Raw genomic sequence first — 17934 nt, 5'->3', positions numbered from 1 at the left:
GGCTGGGCACGGAGAAAAGCAAGATTTGTATGCAATGAGTCTGTGTATTCACGCATGGGAGAAACGGTGGCAGCAATGGTGTTCTCTCATAGTAACGCAGAGCAAGATGGAAATGTGATGAAGGTTTTTTTCAGGATTAAAATAAGCAGAACAAGAGCCAGTTGTTGTTTTGGGGAAAAGGAGAGCAGTTCCTGTCAAAACGTTTCACCGACTTGGCAAAAATGCCAAGCTGGCCCTGCCTGCAGCGTACATGGACTTCAAAGGGCTTATCTTGAATAAGGATTAGCGGGAGCCAGATCGCTGCTTCCTACACGTATTCAGCTGAGATTAAATGATATGCAAGGCTATACCCCACGGGTGTGTCTTCCTTCTGATGCCAGCCAAGCTGCTGACGCCTGTGCCCTCAGGTTTGTAGGATCAGTCTTGCTTTAGCTGCATACACCCAGAGGGAGCTCAGCTCTGACCCAGCACCGGGAAGAGTGGCTCACGCTCCACAACCGCTCGCTTCAGGAGCACGGCTCCGCAGCGGCAACACTGTGAAACAAATGGTCAGGCCCCGGCTCCAGCGTTGAGCCAGCCGCTCAGGAGGGGCGTGTGGTTCTCAAACAGGATGCAGGCTGAATAACCCTCCATTCCTGAAGAGGGTGGTCCCCGAAGGTCAGGGCTGGCTTCAATGGTGTGACGGTGTGAGAGGAAACTGCCTCAGAGGGTGCTTTCATAATGCTCGGAGTGTGAATAAATTCAGCCTGTTGTACGCTGGGTTCCCAAGGGTTAGTCATCAAAAACGTGAATAGGAGAATAAGGTTAGGAAAGGAACAATTCTCCAGCTGAACTTCCATTACGGGATGAATAGGAGTCCTCCTCCCCCCACCCTGCTTGATTTCAGACAAAGGGCTTTGTATCCCATGTAGGAGTTCTCTTTGCTGCCTGGGTTGAACATATGGATGTAGGTGTCACAAACCTAGTAGGGCCCAGCTCACAGAATCACGAATACCTGAGGTTGGAAGGGACCTCTTGAGATAATCTAGTGCAAACCCCTGCTCAAGCAGGGTCAGCTACAGCAGGCTGCTCAGGACCATGTCCGGTCAGGTTTTGAATATCTCCATGGATGGAAACTCCACAACCTCTGCAGGCAAGGTGTTCCAGCTCTGAATGGACAGGCAACAACCAGAGACCTGGTGTCATATAGATCATTCTGGCACTTTTTTGTCTTCACGGTAAATTATTCAGTAAAAGTACAACCTTAATAATTGTATTTGATATTCACTCACTGACTGGTTCTGGTGAGGCTGGGTATAACGATGTGGGCCAAGGCTTTACCCAGTTGCTTAATTATGAAAAAAAGACAGTCAAAGAGATGGTCAGGTCCTACATGGGATTAAAGCCCTGTGGCCCCATGGGAACACTCCTGGTTCAGGACAGAAGCAACCATTACCCCAGTCAATGCTGTGTTAATTTAGTGGAAGGAGGGCCAAGGGCCTTTGAACCTGTCACAACAATAAATCCAGAAAAATGACGGAGATTTTTCAACCTTTAAAACACAAAGAGGTTTCTGGGAATATTTGCCCCTTGAGCTCCAGACGGTAAGGGGACAGACAGGGTCGTGCTTTCAGTTCCCATGCTTCGGAGCCAGCACTTTGCCCAGACCATCACTGTTACCAGGGCATCTTCTCAGTTCTGGCAGGAGATCTTATCTGAAATCTTAATTGAGGCACATTGAGGCTATCCAAGGCAACTTTATATTGCTCAAGCTAAAGTCACTGAAATGTTTTAATTAACGAGCAAACACAGTCTGTCGCTTTCCTCTGTGTGACGCACAGAAATCTGTCTGCTTCCTCCCTGAGTACAGTACAGCATGTCTAAGCCACTGGCTACTATAATTACAATGGGGTAAGCATTTATATGGCGCTATAAAGGTGAACTGGGTGCTTTGCAAATAGGAAAACACTAATCTCATTCCCAAAGAATTCAGAGTCAAACGACAGGCTGAGAGAGTTGGGGTTGTTCAGCCTGGAGAAGAGAAGACTCTGGGGAGACCTTATAGCAGCCTTCCAGTACCTAAAAGGGGCCTACAGGAAAGATGGGGAGGGACCCTTGATCAGGGAGTGTAGTGATAGGACAAGGGGTAACGGTTTCAAACTGAAAGAGAGTGGATTTAGATGAGATATTAGGAAGAAATTCTTTACTCCGAGGATGCTGAGGCACTGGGACAGGTTGCACAGGGAGGTTGTGGATGCCCCATCCCTGGAAGTGTTCAAGGCCAGGCTGGATGGGGCTTTGAGCAGCCTGGTCTAGTGGGAGGTGTCCCTGCCCAGGGCAGGGGGTTGGACTAGATGATCTTTAAGGTCCCTTCCAACCCAAACCATTCTATGATTCTATGGTCAAGAAAAACCACGAGGCAATTGTCTTGATGGAGAAAATGCATCCTGCAGAGACCAAGAATCACCAGGGCAGGAGGTGAAGGACAGATCTGGGGAGGGGGAGTCCTGGAGCTGAATGACTGGATGCCACTCAGAAACACTGGAGTTTCTTTTCTAATCTGTCATGGATCTCATAGATGAGCTGTTGGAGTTAAGGAACCTGTGCATGAGTTCTCCTCCCTGTAAAACTGATATTACATCAACTGATGCAGCTACCAAAGGCAGGCTGCAGAACAGAGGCTGGCAGGAGACAAGAGGTATTGTGGCAGGAGAGCATCAGGAAGCACACAGGAAGCAAGAGAGGGAATGGGGAAAAGCAGAGAAAAACTCCGAAGGGTGAGGGGGCAGGGAGCCAAAGCCAAGATTAAGACGGTATCCTTCAAGTGTCGGGGAGGAGAATGTAGATTAACAACAGGGAGCACTGAAGAGCCTGAAGAGTAACTGTCAGCGAATTGCAGGAGCTGAAGCAAGTAATGGCCACAGCATCGAGAAGAACTGTAGTCATGGTGATAGAAAAGCAAGGGCCACTTCAGGATGAAGAAGATACTGAGACGGAAACCAAAAGCTTCAGATTAGGCCTTTAATGAGTGACCAGTTATATGAAATAAAATGAAAGAAGAGAAAAACCCTCCCCAAACCCAGAAAAAACAGAGGAAGTACTGAAAGCAGATTTAGAGAGACTGAGACTTTTATATTGGAAAAAATCAATTTGAAGCAGAATGAATATGTAATAGCAGCAAGGACTCCAGGAGAAGAAATTAAAAAAACCACAGGGATATGAAACTGGACAGTCATGGACAGAATAGAAAATCATTTCCCCACTAAAAAGGTGCAGGCAGAGATGATCGGGTGCGTTGGGGAGGAGGGGGGAACGATCAGCAGTGCCACGTTTCCGGGGCCACCAGACAAACAATTCCAAGGGCACTGGTACCGCCGTTTGGTGTCTCCCACTCTGTGCACACACCTGCTCTTATTTGTCGAGATTTACCGTGATGTTTCAAATGGACACGACGTGAAGAACAGCAATAACTCTGAAATTCCAAGTGGCCAAGAAAACACTCGTTGCACACAAACACGGTCTTTCCTTGCATTGCACAACGTTGCACAAGGCTTCTTAAAAAGTAACTTCTGAATTTGCACACCGGTATCGCTGTGTACACAGGGGATGGCTAAACAGACCTGGTGTGTAGAGAAATGGGTGACACAGCCTGAGCCTGCCCTCTTACCACATACACACCGAGGGGATGGCATGGCGGAGAGCGCTGGAGCAGCTGGAGTTATACGTGATTATATGAGAAGTGGACAGTAGATGGAAGAGCAGTTTGACTGATTTTGTTAGGCTAAAGGGAGTACAAAGGCACGCGGGGAGTAACTGTAAATAAATTACAGTACCTGAAGCAAGAAATGGCCAGAGCACAGAGAAGATTTGTAGTCATGGTGACAGAAAAGCAAGGGCCGCTTGGGGTGTTTTGCCTGCTGTCATGAGATGCCACTTTAAAACAATTTGTTGTGACTTCTGTGTCTCTACCAATTTTGATTTATGGTATAATAATATTACTATTCATGTGTTTATCACATTCCAAGATTTAGAGAAGACTTCACTCATTTAAGTTACAGACTCAGAATGGTGATTCTCATTCTAACCACAATCTGTATTCTAATTATTTGCAAATCAGGTATCCACCTTGTATTTCTAGTGACTGGTGATGAATAAAAGCTACCCCTGACATTCACTGCCTTTTTTCTTTAATCATGGAGTTGAGATTTTATGAGCTCTAGCACAGTACGCAAAGGTAACATACAGCAGAGACTGAAAGAAAATAGCTAAAAATTGAAAGTATGTTTAGAACTGCTGTGGAGCTTTTTAGACAAGCAATTGTGTATTCCTGAAATGAGCTAAAAGCAGCGGCTGGTGTGGGAAGAAAGTTCCAAATAGATGTAAGTTGAAAGACTGCGTGGAAGACCAGGAGACACGTGGTGATAATGATAGTCATCAAATGGGAACATGCGGTGGTGAAGCATTTTTAGAGTGGAAAGTCTTTCAGTTCGGATGCTGTTTTCACATTAGATTATTCCGTGATGATACTGTAGTAGAGCATTATGGGCAGTTGGGGATTTTTCACAGTCTCCTACGCAGGGGTCTCGCCAAATTTTCCCCCGACAACTTTTTAGGGGCTGTAATACTGAACCTAATTCCATAAAACTTACGGATGCCATATGGATGCCAAGTCCCAACATGTGATTTTCTGTTTCTATTGCAAAGGTCAGGCAATAGTTACCCCCATCCTTCCCCCCTGCTTGTGGTTACACAAACTCATCTGTCAGATTCGGGCCAAGTTATTTCACTTATGCAAGTCACTCACCTCAGACAATGGTAAATACCTTCTCTCAATTTTCTGGTGTCCTTCTTTGCTGATAAAGGTATGTAAACAAGTGCAGAGCACACAGGATCTCAGCTCCCACAGTACACAGAAGTGTGACTGTAGTCTTTCCTCAGTATCTTTCTCTCTCCCCTGAGAAAATATGTGAGGTTTGTTGACTGGAGCTTCTTATGCTGCTTTGAGATGCCTTGCCAAGTTGTATGTTATCCCACTTCCTTCCTGCAGGCAATCCAAACAGGGGAGGCTTCCCTTGGAGCCCTGCCCCTCACAACTGCACCACACAACTGCTCAGCTCTCCAGCTCTTACAGCGCCAGAAATGCGGTGGCCGAGTGCTGGGCTCAGCAGGAGCCCTGAGAACGTGCCACCGCTGCGGGCAGACCTCGAGCAGGCGAGCGCTGCAGCCCCACTGTGCTCCGAGCTCAGGAGATGCCGTGGGCCAGCGGCTGCTGCCTCGCCCCACCGCGCCGTGGGGCTGCTCGGCCCCGTCTCACAGATGTGGCAGGTGTGCCAACACACGGCCGGCTCAGCTGGCATCATCACCATGAAAAGGCAGTTTAGTTAGGAAAATGAGAGGCAGCAATAGGCTTATAGCACCACTGGAAAATTACTGCGTGTCAAAGAGAGGCTAAGCAGCGAGGATCTGAATTTCTGCAGACTGTCTAGGGCAAGATCTAAGTTTTACAGGTTTCCCCTAGAGCTTTATGTCCAGGTAATATCCTGGAACCGAGAAATTAGACATGCCCTCTGACTCTTCATGGTTTGCATCCTTTTTTAATTTTATTTTTTTTTTTACTGACAGGCTGATCTAGTTGCTGATCGTGAGTCAGGAGATGAGGGTTCCAGCCCTGGCTTTGCCACTGAATTGCTGTGTTCCTTGTGAACATTCACGCAGCCTAGCCGTGTTTCTCCATTCAGCTTCTCTGTCCACCTTACCTGCAGAGATGTAACCTCTGCTCTGAAGAGCTGGTCCCTTATTATGTTTTTTTTTTAAGAGCAATTGCAGCCTTCCAGTGCGCCATCACATATAGCAAGATTAACTGGTACTTGCCCATGCTTCTCTGGAATGTTCTCATTTAGTAGCTGTTCCACACGTGTGGTTGCCTTGCGTTAGCATGGTCTTACTTCTGTTTCTTTTTTTAATTTATGGCCACTTCTGTCACCTACTTCCCCCACTCTTTGATACAAAAGCAGACTTTTTAAAATTCTTCCATGTTTTACATTGGCTCACCCTTTTTTCCTTGTGCATTACTGATGTCAGCCTGTGATCTCTCTAGTTCTCTTCCTCTGCACTGTGTGTCTTTTTCTTACCCGTGGCTGTACTTCCTTGCCCATCTGTACTGTTATTTTAATTGTCTTTGAATACAGATTAATAGTACTTCTGAACACATGCCAGTACCCATTTTTCTATCCCATCCCTTCCTTTACTCTGTTCCATGTCCAGTTTTCTCTCAGAATTTCATCAGTTGCAATTTGTTGCTGTTATTAAAGACATCCTTTCCTTGATAAACTCATTTCAAAATATGTGTCATTTATTGTAGAGGTCACAATATAAATTCCTTAGCAGCCAGCAGTTTTTAAATTGATAGATCAGTCTAATGCAAAATGCAAATTTGAGAGATACTTTAAAAAATATATAATTTTCTCCCGGGAAGAGCTACACAGGAGTTTAATACCAGACCTTCTAAATAGGTACAGTGAATTATCGGAGAAATGAACACAGCTTTCTTTTAGATTAACGCTAAATTATGATGCTGGGCTTTGAGGCATCAATTTAACATAATGATAGCTCACAGAAGGCACTATTCATCCAGAGATTTCCTAGTCTTTCCAAGACATGGGAATCAGTCTTCTTTCCTTACAGAGAGGGAAGCTGAGGTGGAGAAGTGAAATGGTTTGCTGGCAGTCCCAAAGTGGGACAGGGAATGGAGAAAAGCTGATCTGCTCTATCTTTGGCTCAGCAGACCTGGCCACCACCCCCTCCTCCAAATCAACATGAAAGGTTTTAGTGGAGTATCACCGTTCCGAAGCCTGGGATGCAGGCTTCTTATGGCTGCAAAGTGCCCTTGCACTGGCATGTGTGTGTAGGGGCAGTTTGTAGTCTCCGTAGGCTACACACATGGCTCATTCTTCCCCACGTGCTCTGGTGCTGCTTTCCCATCCTGTACTCCTCTAGGAGTACGCTAGTCCCAAACCTTCACCTCCGTACCAGTGGCTCTGGGAATTCCTGTGTATTTTCTTCTCCAGAGTACTGGAGAAAAAAAGCGCCTCATTTGTTCCCTCAGGGCAGAGGTTCCTCACAGTTCCCTCAATTTTTTTCCTCCCCACACCAGCATTTTGGGAAGCTACCCTTGTCCTCACCAGTTCCAGAGTCCTCCATTCCCTGCGCCAAGCCAAGGGCTTTGAACGTTCCTCCCACACCTTCTCTTTCTGTCTGGAGGGTGAATCATTCAGGGTGTCTGCGGCAGGCAGGGCAGAGCTGTGGCGGGGGCATTGTTATGCTGGGAGATGCTAACAGCTACTGTGCCAGGCCCTTGATGAAAAGACAATTACACGCCAGACTGATGGTTGCTGGGTGCCCTCACCACATGCCAGGGCTTCATGTGTCCTCCATTACCCCCTTCTCATTTTCTCCAGGATGAGAAGGGCACTGCCTATGGATGCCTAAAAATTCTGGAATCAGTTGGCTGTGATGTTCAAAAGCCACTTACATTGCATCCGAACAAAGTGATGCCATCAAGCTGATGGCAGGGACTTGAAAATTTGGCCGATTCATTCCCAAACGGAGAGCACAACTGGCTGGCGCTTGTGAAATTCCACACAAAGTCCCAACATTCCTGCAGTCCTCTTGGGCACTGCCTGGGCTTCAGCTGCAGTCAATGATTGATACGAAGTGTGCGGCTGGGGGCAGAGTACATAGGAACATGGGTCCTTGTGAAATTCAGAGATTTGAACCTCCTGTGTGAGGGCTATAAAGGCAGTCTGAGCACCCAGGATGTCTCACCCAGTTAATGTGAGCCTAGGCTCATGTTTCCCCTGCAAAGCAGAGGCAGTTTCCCAGTCAGATTTGTCCTATTTCACCTACTTTGTGCTGAAATCAGAGGTATTTCTGAACTACCAGCTCTTATGTCCACTCCACCTTTGCCACCCCAAAAGCACGCTGTGGTAGATCTCGTGGACGTAGTCCTGACCAAAAGAAAGCATATCTAAACCATGGTTAGAATCTGGTTAGAATTTATTTTTTCAACCACTCAATTATTGAAGCAGCGAGCCTAACTTTGACTGTCACAAATGTAATTTTGCAACACAGTTAAACGTATACATTATATTCACATATAGGCTGTGTCGTCTGTACTGTGCTGGAGGACTCAGAACTCCTGTTTCTGTTTTTGCATTGGTGATTTGGGAACAATGATTCCCCAGTATCATTCTGCAAAGAAAATAAATATATTAAAACAAGGACATTTCAGTCATGTTTACCTAAGTCTTTTTTCCGTGCGCGTCATTCATTTTGTGTCACAGTGGTTTGTTCTAGACATGTTGTCCCAGTGAAGGATGTCACAGTCAGCAAATTCTTTGTCTGTATGCTCATGCACACGTATGTTCACATGTTCATAATCATTTCACGTGTGAGTGTGTTTTCCTGTTTTTGAAAAAAAGACTAGCAGAGAACTAGACATTGCTGATGATATTCTTGCTTTCCTTTCAAGTTTTCTGAATGGGTTCAAGCTTTTATTGGCTACCAGCACTGTGTAAAGAAAAAGTTCATCCACCCACATCACAATTATTTGGTTGCTAGGAGTATTTTTAGCAGCACAATTTGGTAATTTGTTCCAAATACAATAGTTTAGAAAGAGTCACGCTGTGGCCTAGCTAATGGTGAAACAAGAGTACGGGGAGGGGGCAAGGCGACTCACAGCATTAGATGCAAGGGGATGCAGCTGCACAGAGCTTCCACTCCCCTCGCTGTCTCAGGTGGGTGGAAGGAGAAAGAACATGAGATGGTGGAGCTGTGGTCCCTCCCACCCCACCCCCTACACAGCGAGGCAGACAGCTGCCCAGGCGAGTCAGGAGGCGAGTGCTGTAATCACCATGGATCCAGCAGAGTCACTCACTGAAGCGGAGCCATGAATAAACACACTGACCCTTACTCATGGTAGATTATTATCTCATGGTCTAGTCTGTGAATGGATTTGCTCGTACAGACAAATTGTATTGTTCTTTTTATGTAGTGTATTTGCTTCTGGAGATACCTTACTGTGGAGAACATTGTTGGGAGGAAAAACTTGACTGATACACAGTAATCTCCAAAAACTTACAGAAATCAAACCATGTTTTCACAGAGCTGTATCATGCTACAACCCAACTGAATTCCATTTCCTTAGTATTTTTGAGGAACGTGATTTCTAATACTTTGTGTTCTAAAAGCAGAAATAGTCGCAGTCTGTGGTGTACCAGCTGAATACAGGTACTTTCTAGAGAGCGGATTCAACCCATGTCTCCGGTACCTGCTGCTCTGCCGTAGGGAATTCAAACCCAGCAACTCTGTGCAAACGTATGAAATTCAGAAAGCACAGCTGTCTGGAACCAGAAGGTGAAATAGTGCAGCTGAGTCTCATTCCCAGATGGATTGGAATGCAAAAGGAAAACAAACCGTTCTAAAGGAGAAAAATAAATGAAAATGTCTGCTTTACCTAGATTTAAGAATGTGGATGACAACCAAATCTTACGAAAGAGCATATTAGCACAGAGTAAGCAATTTTTATCTCGATGCTGTTCCTTTAAACCAGCCTGAACTTTGTTGGGAAAAGGTCTCAAGCCATTGAGCAATCTCTGGTTTGGGCAATCATGTTGCTATGCTTCATCGGTTAAGCACAGCAGTAATTCAGAAAATGAAGTCGTGCTGCATCTGTCATATCATTTAAAATTTACTTCAGTTTTGCAGGTATTTGAAGATTGCAAAATGAACAACATTACCCTGCAATATTCTGACGATGTTGGAATCTGCTCTGAACCTAATGGGTTTCTTTAGCTCCTCAGAGTCAGAGGTTTCCTCCTCCCCTGCAATATATTCCAGTCAATGACACTATTGAAATTCCGACAGTAATTTATATACAGTAACTGGCTGCCCTCAGATGAGACGCTAAACAATTTCTGCGCACCAGGCTGCATTTTTCTCATGAAATGTAGCACTCTATTGGCAGTCACTTCTTCCAAACCAGCATCATTTATAAGCTCTATTGACAGTTTGCATAGAAGGAATTTAAAAAAAAAAAAAAGGATTATGATAAACAAGCTCAGAGAAATATCCTTAGATAGGACTGTCCATGAGTAATATTACTTACAAAAATAGTCCACATGGCTTCAAAAAGGCTGTAAATATAGCTCCTATCCTGGAAAGACAGTTAGGCACAGACTTCTCTTTATACGTGCTCTGGGTCCCGTTGAAGACACTGGAACTAGTCGCATGGTTAAAGAAAACCATGTGTCCCAGGCATCTGCAAGACTGACATTTTTCCCTGCCAAACAGAGCACCCCTACAATGAGCACCTTCCAGCTTTGCAACAGGATTTCAAGAAATTTGAAGTATTATTTCAGGACTGCAGGCTTCTTCCACGTTAATGATCGAAAGATATATGCATATATATATGAAAGCTTACTTTCTTATTGCTCTTACTCTCTATTAGTATTCCCTAGTTATAGCTAGTGTGCTTATTTCTCATGCTGAGGGGTCAGAGCCAGCCTCCCAGATCCAAACATTGCTGTATTTGAGTGTGTGAGGATTATTTGTCTTTAATAATTGTCTTTATTGAAGACCATAGAGATATCTAAAATCAGAATATTCCTGCTTTCATGAAAAACAGGCTCAGATCCAGGCAGCTCCATCTGTAACGAGGTCAAACACGAGCTTTGCACCCAAAAACGCTTTGCAGCTTGGGTCTGCATTTTTGTTCCAGATGTGAATTCCCTGTCTGCTCTCTTCCAGCACCTTGTAGCTCTCTTAACACAATAAAATACATAAAAAATAAGTAACCCCCCTCAAAAAAAACCAAAGCAAACAAGAAACCAAAGAAAAGCCAAAATAGGTGTTGATAGCCCTACCACTTTGTGTGTAGTTCCAGTTCAACGTGGAAGGACCACTAATAAAAGCTTATCACCACAAATAAAAGATTTTCACCACAAAACTCACGGTGAAAACAGGGTTTGGGGCATCCGGCAAGCAGGCAGGCACCTCCAACGTGCCTACCTCAGCCCTTTTCACCTCAGCAAGCGGGAGGCCACGCCGCTCCCCTCACCACTTCAGCCACCCTCTCCCCGAAAACCCAGCAGGGGTGTGCGTGGGTGTATGAGGGGAAAGAGTGTCCAAACTGCCCGTGAACCTAAGGAAGGACGCCCTCCGGTCCCCTCGGGGTGCGACGACCGTTAACGGCCCTTCCCGCCCTGCCGCCCCAGAAGCCCCGCCCACCGCTGGTATGCGCCGGGAGGGGCGGGGGGGGAGTGGAATGACGCGGGCGCCGCGGAGGTCACGTGACGCTGACTGGAATGCCAACAATGTAGCGAATGTCCCGACTGCGCCCCGCCACACTCGGCGCCCGGGGACGGCCGAAGAAGCCGTGGGGGGGTGGGCCAGGGAAAAAGATGGAGACCGGCCCGCCACCACCGGGTCGCCGCCGCCGCCCTTGAGCCGTTCCGTGACGGGGAGGCGAGTCGGCGGCGCAGGGCGCCCTGAGGAGGTGAGCGAAAAGGGGGGGGGCTGGGGGGGGGGGTGGCGCCGCGCTTCCCCCACTCCCCCGCAGCTGCTGTTCCCTGAGGGGAAAAATCGTGTGGAGGAGGGTGGGGGGCGCGGAGGAGGGTCGGGAGTGAGCGTCCCGTTTGTGTGTCCCCCTTCCCGGGGGCAGCCTCGGCCTCTTGCCCGCACCCTCCGACATTTTCCGGACACCCGTGTGACAGCCCAGCCCTGCAGAGGGGGGGGTCCCGCCCGCTTGAGGCCCTCGGCCGGGCAGCCCGGCTTTTCGCCCCCGCGCCACCGCCGCGGGGACCGGCTCCGCGGTGCCCCAGCAGGTCGGAGCTGCCGGTAAATGGCCGGAGTTTATTTTGGGAGCTTTCTGCCTGCCAAAGGAGTGGGTTTGGGGCTGGGGGAGAAGGAGTTGGGGCGCTCGCTTTACGCGAGGGTGCACCCGGCCGCACACGGGGGTTGGAGGCAAAGGGTCTGGGCCAGGCGCCGCCGCGGGGGGATGTCTCTGAAGGCGAGGGCCAGGGGGAGCCGAGCGGGGGCATCCAGAGCCGGCCAGGTCCCATCTGGCAGCGGCGGGGGCCCTGCCGTTCCCAGTCAGCTGAAGGTCACTGCCAAAATTCAGCACTTCGCCACCCTCTCTCCTGCCTCGTGAGTGGTGTGCGTGTTGAAATACCCCCTTCCCCGGCAAAGGCACTGGCGCAAATGACGCAAAAAAAAAGGTTACTTGGAGTGTCCAGGCTCTGCGGTCTATTATTGCTGGTCTTCCGTGGATGGGGAAGGTGAGCTGTTTCCCACAGCGCTGGATTGGGCCAGTGCTTATGGTTGGCAGTGGGACGCAGGCACGGAGTTACTTTTGGAGTTTTGTTAGCATGAGGAAGGAGAGGAGGACTGATTTTTGGCAAAAGTCCTCACTTCAGTTCTTTAAACTTTCACCATGTGCCCCACTTAGAAAGAAAAGTATGGTTTGTATAATAATGAAACTCCTGAAACGCTCCATCCCACCTGCCCACCCCTCTGACAATCTTAGTCTCTAGTACAGAGTGGACAGCCCCTGCTTCCATGAATTTGAGATCCAAAAAAACCCAAAACAATGCCTGTAAATTGGGGGAGGGAAGGCAATTGTAGCTGTTCCTTAAAACTTTACTCCTTCCTTATGCAGTGATCACTAGTTCAGCTTGCCACAGTGCCTGTATGGTTATAGACAGGGAAACAGCCTGCGGTTTGGGACTTAGCTCTTAAAGCACAACTTCTTGCCTGTGTCCCAGCTCTACAGAGCCACTAGCACATGCAGCCTGTTGGTGAATGAAGAAACAGGAGAGTGAAGAGCTAGTGCTGCTGGGACGATAGACATCAGCATATAATTTCAGTGTTGTTGGTTGTTTGCTGCCAGAGCAGCAATTAGTTGTATTTCTCAAATGAAAAAAAAGAATCAGTTATTCAAAAATTGTTTTCACTTGATGCAATTAAAGTACTGCTGCACTTATTTGACATATTATATCTTCAGAATAATGGACAGGCTTCTAATTAGTGCAGAATGTATAACATTTTGGAAAAAAGCTTAGGATTGTTTAGTCAGAATGGTTTGAAGCTCAAAAATAATTCTGAAAAATCATTTCTCATGATGGCAGGAAGGCTATGATACATTCATGCTGTAGGCAAGGTGCAGATTAGAAGGATTTGGAGTTATCCAGATCCAGATGTACAGTCAGAAATGAAACAGAGTTAGACACACTATGTATCTTTTAAAGCATCAACCCTTTTTATTTTTTGCTAAAACTGCAAATCACAGGAAGATTTTAAAAAGCAGGCAGCTTGTCTTTCTTTGTAAATCATCTGTAATATTTAGTGCTCTGATTTCTTGGCTTATTTTACATATGTAGTTAAAAAATCCTTCTGCAAAATATGAAACACTTTTACAGCTCCAGTACTTACTGTCATTGCTGGTCTCATTCATGCTGTCTAAACGATCAATGTTTCTTTCTCCTTTAGCAGTATTGTAAATGTAAGCTGAGGAAGTTGCCAGCTGGCTTGACCTAGCATTATTAGACTCGAGCTCAGGCTAAAGGTCACAAAAGTTCTTTATGTGAAGCATGTGTGCAAGTGGGAAAGCAGTCCTTTGCTGCAAAAAGGTGGGGGGATTGCGAGCATTTCCAGCATGTCCCAGGCCTGAGGACTGGCACAGGGACTGAAAAGGAAGAACAACCCAGATTCCTAAACTCGGCCATATGGTGCCTGCTGCTGTCAGGAAAAGAAAGACAGTTATAGTCCAATTAATTGCTCTGTGTCTTTTAAGCACTAGCTGTTATGATGTAATCCTAAAAAGGCTGCAATACTGTTGTTGGGGTTTTTTAACAAGGCTATGTGTTATGTTTTGCTATATTCTGTCTAAGTAGAAAAAATTCTGTTCTTGGGATCCTTCAGTTGCTTTTGTCTTCATTGAGAACAATGAAAACTTGATCTGTTATTGACTAATAGCTGATTTGTTGTTTGTGGAAATATCAAAATCTAGATGAGCAGCTTTAGCACTTCCCTTAGAACAAGTGACAAACCCGGTCCAATGTGCATGTGGGCATTTATATCACTCTTAGTCCTGTAGGAGTTAGGGTTGCAGGATATCCTTAGAGAGTACCGAGTGGAGGAGCTCAAGACATCAAATGTGTTATAGGTATCTTAGTTAACTGAGGATTTAAATCTTAGCAAAAGAGGTTGACACGGATTAATCTCAGTTAATCTGTGCTTCTGCATTTCAAACTGGTGAACCATCATAGAGAGTCTGAGGTCTGACTTCACTGTTGCATTTCAGTCCGTGGTTGTAGAGGAAAGCTTGAGGTGGACTCTGTACTAATGAGGAAGTGGTGATGGGCTTCAGAGGTGAATGTGTCCAGATTCTCTTGGCCTTCGCAGTAGTAAGCTGTTTACTTGGCAGTGAGAAGTGATGGTAAATGTATGGAAGTGGTTGTTTTGTTAGGAAATAATACAGCTATCACAGGAAGAGTTGTTGCAATGAGTTGAGTTTTAGTATGACCATGTGAAAATAAAAAAAAAACCCAACAACCAAACAAAACAACAAATCCAGTCGACTTCTGAGTGACCAAGAGAAATGTACTGTGTGTTACATCTTCTGTATTTGCGATTTGAAAACAACTGAACAAAATCCTAACCTTCCCAGCAAAATCCTAATCTTCCCACCATCCAGGAGTCACTTTGCAAGTGCTAATAGCAGCAGCAGAAGCAAGTGTGCATAAGCAGCATCAATAGCGAGATGACATTTCTGATTAAGCTGTATTTTTAATCCTCTTCCAAATGCACCATTATTTAATATTTCTATTATGATGTGTGGAATAATTACTAAAATGATGAAAAATGCAGCATTTTTCACACATTAAGGAAAGGTATAAAATCAAAAAGTTTCTAGGGTAGAATACAACCGCAGCGAGTATGCGAAGAATCCACTACATCTGTGATTCCCTGTACAATATTGCTACTTTGCCTCTTAACGCAACATGATGATGCCACAAAGACTTAGTTAAGGTAGTATTCTTGTTGTAACTTCATGCTACACGGAGATTGCAAGTTGCACAGTAGCTCAGCTGTGCTGCATAGTTCCCTGCTACATGTCATAAGAGGTGCATAAAGCTGTCTCAAAGTCTCTTCTTTTTTCTGTGTTGAGGTGCTAACTGAGCTGATTTGGCCTCTTCTGCTGCTACTGAGTAGCTCCATCTACCTCTCTTTTCTCTTTCTTACCTATAAGGCACAGATAATGAAATATCATTTACCCTCTCCTCTTCCCCCCCCTTCCAGTTCTGAGGAAGAATTCTTACCTTCAGGCTTTGCTAAGATATTCATGTGGAAAGGCAAAATATCTTGTGTTTCTGTTATTCACTTTGTTATTGAAATACTAGGAGTTGCTATGGTTAGAGTCATCAATATTTCCATTATAAATCTTTTTCATAAACTTCTGAAACTGAGCTCAGCTAGTGTAAAACAAACAAAATCTTAAGTGGGGAAAAACATTTCATGAGCATACTCTTCCCTAATTATGAAATAGGATAGGCTTGTCCAGGATTTGGTTATGCAATTGGGTGGGAAACTTGCCGCAGTTAGGTACTGCGAAATTCTTAAACGTTGTAGTTTCTAAGGGTTTTATTTTCATTTATTTTGAAAATGGAACTTTAAAGAAAAATGGATTATTTATTGATTATGTTGAGAAAGCCTTTTGGAATCTTATTCTTGAAAGCAGATAAAGTGAAAATCATTAAAGGGAATCCAGCCATGACAGCTTAATAGGTTAAACTGATTCACTTTCACTTGATTAATTGTCATGCTGTCCCTTCAGAGGCATTTACAATATCACCTTAATTGCATGTACTTTCTATTTTCTTTTGTTTCAGACACTGTCAGTCTGCAAAATGATGATTCCAAGGATTTTCATTTTCTGTAGGAAATGTGAAGATCGTGAGCTGAAGTAAAACGTTGGCAGAAATTTCTTGAGAATTTTGCCTTTTCTTTTTCTCTTCGAAGGATTATGTTTACAAGAAATTGATACCATCAAGTGACACTTTTTCGAAATAAAGTAACTTAAAAAAACTAAGAATAAAGCTGTATTTATGCTCAGAGAAAACTGGATTAACAATGAGGCCAAAGACTTTTCCTGCTACGACATATTCTGGAAACAGCAGACAAAGGTTGCAAGAGATTCGAGAAGGTTTAAAGCAACCATCCAAATCTTCAGGTCAGGGGCTACCTATTGGACCAGGCAGTGAAACTTCTCTGGACCCTAAGATTTTAATAGGGAAGGATGCTGCAAGGCAGCAGCAGATGAGACAAACGCCTAAGTTTGGACCATATCAGAAAGCTCTGCGAGAAATTAGATATTCTTTGCTGCCTTTTGCTAATGAGTCAAGCATTACAACAGCTGTTGAAGTAAATAGGCAGATGCTCCAGGAACTGGTGAATGCAGGTTGTGATCAGGTACGTATGAGTTTGGAGGGGGGATTGTCACTGCCTTCAAAACACATTTATACTCGGGACTGAAGAAAGGGTGGAAGTTACCAAGCTTGCCAGTTGAAAAAGGCACCAATTTTTCTGGCGGTCGTGCTGCTGTATGACTAGCAGAGTAGATGGACTTGCTGTTGAGAGATGTGCCTAGTATGGGGTTAATTCATGTTAAAGACAGTCATGGTGACCTCTATTCTCTTTTATGTTTTCTCAGTTGGTGTAGAAGGTTGAACAGGGTAGCTTGTGGGGTTTTCTTTCCCTCTTCTTTTTTTTTTTTTCCCCTCATTTTTTCCCCTTTTCTTTTTTCTTGTCAATACCTTAACAAGCCTTAGCTATGAGCAATAGGGTGGAATTTTGTCTAGCACATTTAAGCTCAGTTCACTGTCAGAAGCAAGTAGAAGAAATGACAGAGACAGCATAGGGTCTTTGAAGAAGCTCGCTTGCTGTTTGCCAGAAGCAGGTGGAACTGGCTAGATGTTCAGCACCAGCAGTGGTTGGGTGCACACCTTTTCTACCTCACCTTCTCTGCTTCTATCAGGAGGTGGTAGCCCTGTCTCAGGTAAGGGACTTGGCACAGAGATGCTTGCTTTTATCATCCCAAGATTGACACTAGAATGTATTCTTAATTCAAAAACTATTCACCTGGTGCAGAACATGGTCTTTTTGTGTTAAGCTGCATTTGTCTTGCACGTGCTTCCCCCGTTGATGTTGACTTTCACCTCTGTCCAGGAATAGTTCAAATTTTTTTCTTTTTAGAGATGAAGGGCTGTTTTGGGTTCAGATCCTCATTGTTGTAGAAACTTCTTTCCTGTGGGATCAAATGGCAGTTGTTGACAAGCTGAAACATTTCCATTTATAGTCCTTGATATAAATTGGAGTGATTTAAAACCAAAGTGCTTTCAGTGGCATTTCCTTGATTTCAAAACTTAACCTCTATTCACTCATGGCACAGTGTTAGTTTCTTGACTCTCCTAAACTATATTCAGAATCTGTATAACAACGCTACCATCAGGCATTATTATAAACAGTCTGCATTTCTTTGGAACTATATAGACATTAATTAGTGCTGTTTCTGTTCCAAAGAGTTTATGCTATGTGAGACGATCAGGGATAGAGTAGATTGTGGATCCAATGAGAAGTGCTGCAGTACAACTAAACACTTCCTAGTCCAGTGAACCAAGATACTGTACTGAATTACTTAACTGGAGGAACCAAGGATTTTCTCTGATCTTAAGCATGCCATGAAAACACAGTGTTTTTTAGAACACTACCCTCTAAATTTCTCTAGCTGTTTAGGATGAGAACACTCCCTGTGCATACGAGCCAAGGTTAAATGAGCACAGCTGGATTCTGGATTGGAAATGCGCATTTGGTAGGTTACATAGGCAAATCGTTCACACA

The 17934-nt window shown here is 45.0% G+C and overlaps 1 protein-coding gene across 1 annotated transcript in view; it reads left to right on the top strand.

Moving 5' to 3' along the window:
• The first annotated feature begins 11333 nt into the window (after nt 1-11333).
• Nucleotides 11334-17934, top strand: part of LATS2 (large tumor suppressor kinase 2) — a 55147-nt gene continuing 48546 nt past the window's right edge. Inside the window, exons 1-2 of the mRNA XM_054201056.1 lie at nt 11334-11533; nt 15927-16506. Of these exons, the coding sequence (XP_054057031.1) occupies nt 16168-16506 (339 nt within the window). The 5' untranslated portion in view covers nt 11334-11533; nt 15927-16167. The remainder of the gene's footprint in view (nt 11534-15926; nt 16507-17934) is intronic.

The sequence above is a fragment of the Rissa tridactyla genome, chromosome 1, assembly GCF_028500815.1.
Source record: "Rissa tridactyla isolate bRisTri1 chromosome 1, bRisTri1.patW.cur.20221130, whole genome shotgun sequence".
In the NCBI taxonomy this organism is placed as follows: domain Eukaryota; kingdom Metazoa; phylum Chordata; class Aves; order Charadriiformes; family Laridae; genus Rissa; species Rissa tridactyla.
This window is presented reverse-complemented; position numbering and strand designations above follow the sequence as displayed.